The following is a 6,000-nucleotide window of genomic DNA, read 5'->3' as shown; positions in this document are numbered from 1 at the left end:
TAAAAAAAAATATTATAATATATTTAGTATATTTAGTATTTTCCAATAAAAAAAGAAGACAGAGATACAAACATTGACATTCATTGTAGTGTTGAATTGGATGCCAAATTTAGAGTTCAAAACTATTAACTCACACATACAAAAATAAAAAAATCCTATTAGGTGGTACATTTTATAAGAAGACAGCGTATAGTCATTACAAGCAGTGTAGTTAAACCAAATATAAATATTGAGTACAGCACAGAGTAGCAGCAGATCATCAACCCAGCTATGAAGGGGTAATAGACCATTTATCCTGTATCAGCTGCCATATTTTGTAAAACATTGGACTTCTATTGGAGGTATTGTATCAAATCTTTTCCATATAAATGACATTCCCTAAATCCCATAACCTAATTTCAAAGGTAGCTGTAATATGAGTCTTTTGGCTAATAGAGTACAAAGAGAGACAGCCTTCCCTTCCTGGTTATTCCCATCAACTGTACTAAACAGAGCGATCAATTGGTCTGGGCCTATAACTCTATCAAAGGCTTTAGATAAGTAAACAAAAATTAGAGCCCAGAAAGCATGTCCAAAATAAGTGGTTCAAAGTTCCCTCATCCTGCGTGCACCTCTCACACAGTGGTGAGGTGTCTGGGAATATTTWATGCAGTTTAACTTTTGAGTAATCTAACCTGTGTATCACCTTACACTGAACAAGGTTGTGTCTGGCATTCACTGAACTGTGGTTTATATTCCTGAGAGCTTCTACTCAGTCCTCATCTGAGATTTCTGAACTAAGTTCCTGATCCCAAGCCCTTTTAATAGGGTCTGTGGATACCTCTATGTGGGCCTGTAGCACATCATACAGTGTAGAGACCGACCCTTTTGAATGGGGTTTGACAAGGGTCAGGCTATCTAATGTAGGATTATTTGGCTTAATGTCATAYTGTGGGATATGTGTCCTTTAAGAAATTCCTGATTTTGAGGTATCTGAAAARATGTGTTGCTGGCATRTTAAACTTACCCTGTAATTGTTGAAATGAAGCTAACTGACCATCTATGTATAAATTACCAATTGTTGTGAGCCCCTTCTCCCTCCACTGTGAAAACACCATATCATCCAATGCAGGGTGGAAAGCATGATTCAGGCAAATTGGGCTGTCAATGTATACTAATGTATGTTAAGAAAATACCTCATCCATTTCCAGATCCTAAGAATGTGAACAAATTACTGGGTTAGAGTCATGTGTCTTTTTTCGTGGGGATGTTTTTCAGTGACAGGGACTGGGAGACTAGTCAGGATCGAGAGAAAGATGAACAGAGCAAAATGCAGAGATCCTTGATGAAAACCTGCTCCAGACAGCTCAGGACCCCCTTCCAACAGAACAACGACCCTAAGTACACAGCCAAGACAACGCAGGAGTGGCTTCGGGACAAGTCTCCTTGAGTGGCCCAGCCAGAGCCCGGACTTGAACCCGATTTAACATCTCTGGAGAGACCTGAAAATAGCTGTCTAGCGACGCTCCCCATCCAAACTGACAGAGCTTGAGTGGATCTATAGAGAAGAATGGGAGAAACTCCCCAAATACAGGTGTGCCAAGCTTGTAGCGTCATACCCAAGAAGACTCAAGGCTGTAATTGCTGCCAAAGGTCCTTCAACAAAGTACTGAGTAAAGGGTCGGAATACTTATGAAATTTAGATATTTCCGTAATTTTGGTTGTTCGTAAATTAGCAAAACTTTCTAACCCTGTTTTTGCTTTGTCATTATGGGGTATTGTGTGCAGATTAATGAGGGGGRRAAACAATTTAATTGATTTTAGAATAAGGCTGTAACGTAACAAAGTGTGGAAAAAGTTGAGGGGTCTGAATACTTTCCGAATGCACTGTATAGTGTTGTGCTGCATGTCAGTCAGTGTCTCATGTATGACCTGTACTCTCATGGGCACCACGTGTTCTTTCCCAACTGTCCTGGACGCATGGTAAGAGCACCAACACCGACAGTGTCCCTACGCCTGCGCACCGGCAACTCTGAAGAAGAGCAGAGTCTTCCAGTGCCATCCACAGTGTGGTGGGGAGTAATTCAGCCATAATCCCCCTTTCTCCTCACTCCCTCTCTCCCCCTTCTCCTGTGGTTCTATTCATATTCTAATCACAGCTTTCCCTTCTCCAGCTCACAGGCACTCCATCAGAGCCCTCCCAACTTCCTCCCTTTGTGGCCAGTGCTCTCCTCCGAGGCACACTAAAATAAGGTTGCCTCAAGGAGAGGGGGAGATGGGGGAAAAGACCCCCCCTACAAACTTCGCACTTGTGCCATTTTAGACTAGGCAACATTGTGATTTTTAAAATGTTTATAAAGGCATCATAGTAAAGAGGGTGTTTTGAAATAAGAAAGTGATTGGAATGTGTGGGAAAAAATAAATATAGTAGCACTCTCTTTAAGTAGTTTCCTAAAAACTTGCTCCAGTGGTCATGTTGCAGTTCCCATGGCCAATGGAGGAAGACAGACATCAAAAAAGTTCTGAAACGGGCCAACAAGTGTTCATGGGAGCTTGGACTTTAAATAAGAGGGGTGGAGGAGGCGGTGGGTTTGTGTGTGTGTAGGACCGAGGTGGGGGGGTATAAAAACGTATTAAATGCTATAATGGAAGACGGGGAGGCCACAGTGCTAGGATTGCGTAGATCTAAGCCTCTTTTTTTCTTGGGGAGGGAGCCTTTCTTATTCAAAACAGCCCCACAAAAGGCTTCCAGTGAGCCTTGCCACATCCCCATCTGACTTGAGGCCATTCATCAGCCTTCTGAGCCTATCAATGACATGTCCCCATCAGGGCTGCTATAAAATCAGACCCTTTCCCATGAAACATCAGCAAACATTTTGACGGGTCTGGCTTTCCCCCCCGCTGGATTTCTGGAGTCTCTACCCCCCCCACCCCCCCTCACCCCCACCACCTCCCCTCACCACCAACACCACCCCTCTCTCGGCAGAGCCCAGAGCCTCACCATCTCCTGCCACGGATAGGCAGCGGTCACGGAGACACGGAGCTAGACAAGAGGAAACCTACTGAGGAGGGGGAGACGTGCACAGAGCCATTTTCTTGGAGGAGCCAGTGTGCCGTTGATGGGAAGAGGATGCATTGTGGGCTGCTGGAGGAGCCTGATATGGATTCCACAGGTTGGTCATCCTGTCCTGCAACACTGCCGACTTGCCTTATCAGGATGCATGGGGAACCACTTTCTGTTGTGGATCACTATAGCCACTGGGCCCCTGGGAATTTGTGACTTTCTCTACAGCCAGTTTAGAGCCATGTGTTAGATTTTAGTTTCTTTAAGATGTCAACAAAAGAGGCATTGTGGTTTTGTGCCATTAACTCATGACACATATATACCAACAAAAAGCAGGTTTWAGGGGTGGTTTGATTATGGAATGACATTAGGCCATTTATTTTGTGCCTAAACGTTGATTAAGGAGCATGAATGAAATGTCAACTATTAGACTACATTCAGCAAAYTACAGCAGGATTCCTAAAAGTTTTCAATCTCTTTGGGAAAAAAGTATCTTCTAAGCCTTCGAGGCGCGTGTAGCCTGTGACGCACCTGCTTCTTGTAAACAACTTCTGGGGGAAATAAGCGACCAGTCGYCCGCAGCAGGATAAAGTCGCACGGCATGACCCAAGAAGCAGCCTAAAGTAAATTCGATGTAATATCAAAAACTAAATATTTATGGTAAACGTATTGTATCGCAAAAGTAACAGAAAAAGCCTTCTTCTGAAAAGTGGGCTCTTAAAATGTTCAAATAAGGCGATTATACGAAACAGCCATAATATGCAGATGTAGGCAATAATTAGTTAGAATGAATGTTGCGGCTTTAGCTATGCGTTTTTCTAATTGTGTTCTTAATCTAACGTCATACTTAATTTTATTCGACTCATTTATTTACTTTACTGTATAATCGTCGGGGAGTTTTTCCCCTGYTGTTTATGGTAATTCGCTGTCTGGTGGGGAGTTGGTTAACATGAAAGAGTGTGCCTATAAAATTATCAGAGATCCGTTTAGCCCGTTGATCGAATTTAATCCAATTATTCAGAGCTCTACCTTATCTGTGCTCATGGCAAATGATTCAATTACAGCCCAAGGATCAGTGCTACAATGGAGAATTATTTTCACCTCAGTGGACTAACTTCATCAATGACTGGGGAAACATTTTAAAGTATCAGCTAGTCTAGTGCACAATACAGTTAAATAAGTTACACGTCAGCCTAATAATGTACTGGTATTAATTGTAATGATATAATGTAATGTGATGTAATGATGGTGATATTATTATAAATAATTATGATGATGACAATAATGATTATTTCTGTTTATTCATTTGATAATTCCTTTAAACTTTATGGACCTGATGACAGCACGTGTTCTCTGGTCAACTTGTGGGTTGTAAACCAAGTTAGGCATACTGTTCTGTTCTTACAATTAAAAACKAATGCCTGGCCTAAGGCTATAGAATAGGAGAGCTTTGCAAAGATCAAAGATAAATTAGGCATAGCCTCCACGTTTGCTTTTATTCATGAGATAAAGCATTCTAGCTCATTTCTTAGGCTATTTATTGTAACAGCGCGTGCCACTCATCAACCAAATGTTAATKTATCCTTATAGTTCGGAGTCTCTAACTTTTCTATTTCCATGACCTCTTCTCTAACCCCTTCTGATGGGATGGAACAGGTTGCCTTGCCAACAGTCAAACCTGGCAACTGCTACTATGGTGATTGTTGTCATGCGGGCAACAGGATCTACAGGACTACGAGAAATATTAGAAGTGTTTCTGTCCCAAGAAAGGACACCAGTTGAGCTATTTCTAAGTAGAAATTAGAATGGGACAAAGGCGTCTGTGTCGCGAGGCTGCTCTAGCAATGAGCGCGGGCTCAATTGGGCAAGTGTGCGCGCTTGTAGTCCCCTCAAGAACAATGAATGATTCCTGCAGTGTTGGTGAAAACATTTCAAATAGAAGCACAGCTGCGCTAGGCCCCAACAATAGATTGTAGTCGAATTGCTCTGTCACATTAGGTGACCAAATGAGTGTGTGTAGGCAGTGATATGCAACTGGTTGTGCACTGTTTAGACGTGAGCTAGACTGAGTCTATGGCCTTTTTTTTGCATTTGGCAAAATGTGTCTTAAAATGAAGTTATAAAAAGGCCACCTGTTGCAGCTGCAGCTTTAAGCAAAGTCAACTTTTGATAAACAAATCTGATTGTTAGATTGTGATTTATTTATGATTTATTTAGATTACTTTTTTTGTGAACCACATTTTAAAATAGGCCCTATATTGATTAGGGCCAATAGAGTAGGSTAACCAAATATTGGACAAATCTGACCACCCAATTGTTGCCACATTTTGATGGGCCATAGCGCAAATTATTAAATAATTAATACTCATGTGGGCTACTGACAGAAACCTACAATTGTAAATTTCTGTAGGCTTTTCCCTGATCTGTGGGCCATCTTGCATTTTTCTAGAGAGCTGGATTGAAAGATGTCTCAACGAGAACGAGAGCAAGCGGTATTCCAGTCACACGTCCCTGGGGAATACGTCCAATGACGAAAGTAAGCAGTGACTGTATAACGCTTTAATGTTGTATTTATTACTCCAACTCATAAAGTAATGGATAAATATCTCTTGAAATAATATATTGTCATGGGGCTAAATTAAGAGTGCTATTGATTAAATTGATATTTGCTATAAAAAGGTGCGCAATAATAAGATGCGTAAAATATGGCAAAAGTCAGTGCACTTGTAGGATTGGAATTTGTTCAAATAAAGCACACAACTTTATTCACAAAACGTGTCAAAAACAAATGTCCCTGATAATCCACTGATTATCATATAATCATAATATTGTTGCAGAGTAGAATAGTTGGATAAAGAGAGAAATTATCACTTTTTTAGTTTTAGTGTACTGCATCAAGCATCAATCTTTTGTCTGGTTTTAATCAGTTTAGATTTATTTTTTTATTTTTTATTCAC

The 6,000-nt window shown here is 41.0% G+C and overlaps 1 protein-coding gene across 1 annotated transcript in view; it reads left to right on the top strand.

Annotated features, from left to right (window-relative positions):
• Window positions 1-2,915: 2,915 nt before the first annotated feature.
• The window catches only part of rfx4 (regulatory factor X, 4), a 28,396-nt gene continuing 25,311 nt past the window's right edge, over window positions 2,916-6,000 (top strand). The window contains 2 exon segments of the mRNA XM_023971718.2: window positions 2,916-3,152; window positions 5,493-5,579. Coding sequence (XP_023827486.1) covers window positions 3,110-3,152; window positions 5,493-5,579 — 130 coding nt within the window. The 5' untranslated portion in view covers window positions 2,916-3,109.

The sequence above is a fragment of the Salvelinus sp. IW2-2015 genome, linkage group LG26 (assembly GCF_002910315.2).
Source record: "Salvelinus sp. IW2-2015 linkage group LG26, ASM291031v2, whole genome shotgun sequence".
In the NCBI taxonomy this organism is placed as follows: domain Eukaryota; kingdom Metazoa; phylum Chordata; class Actinopteri; order Salmoniformes; family Salmonidae; genus Salvelinus; species Salvelinus sp. IW2-2015.
Note: the sequence above shows the minus strand (reverse complement) of the source record. Positions and strands in the feature narration are given on the sequence as shown.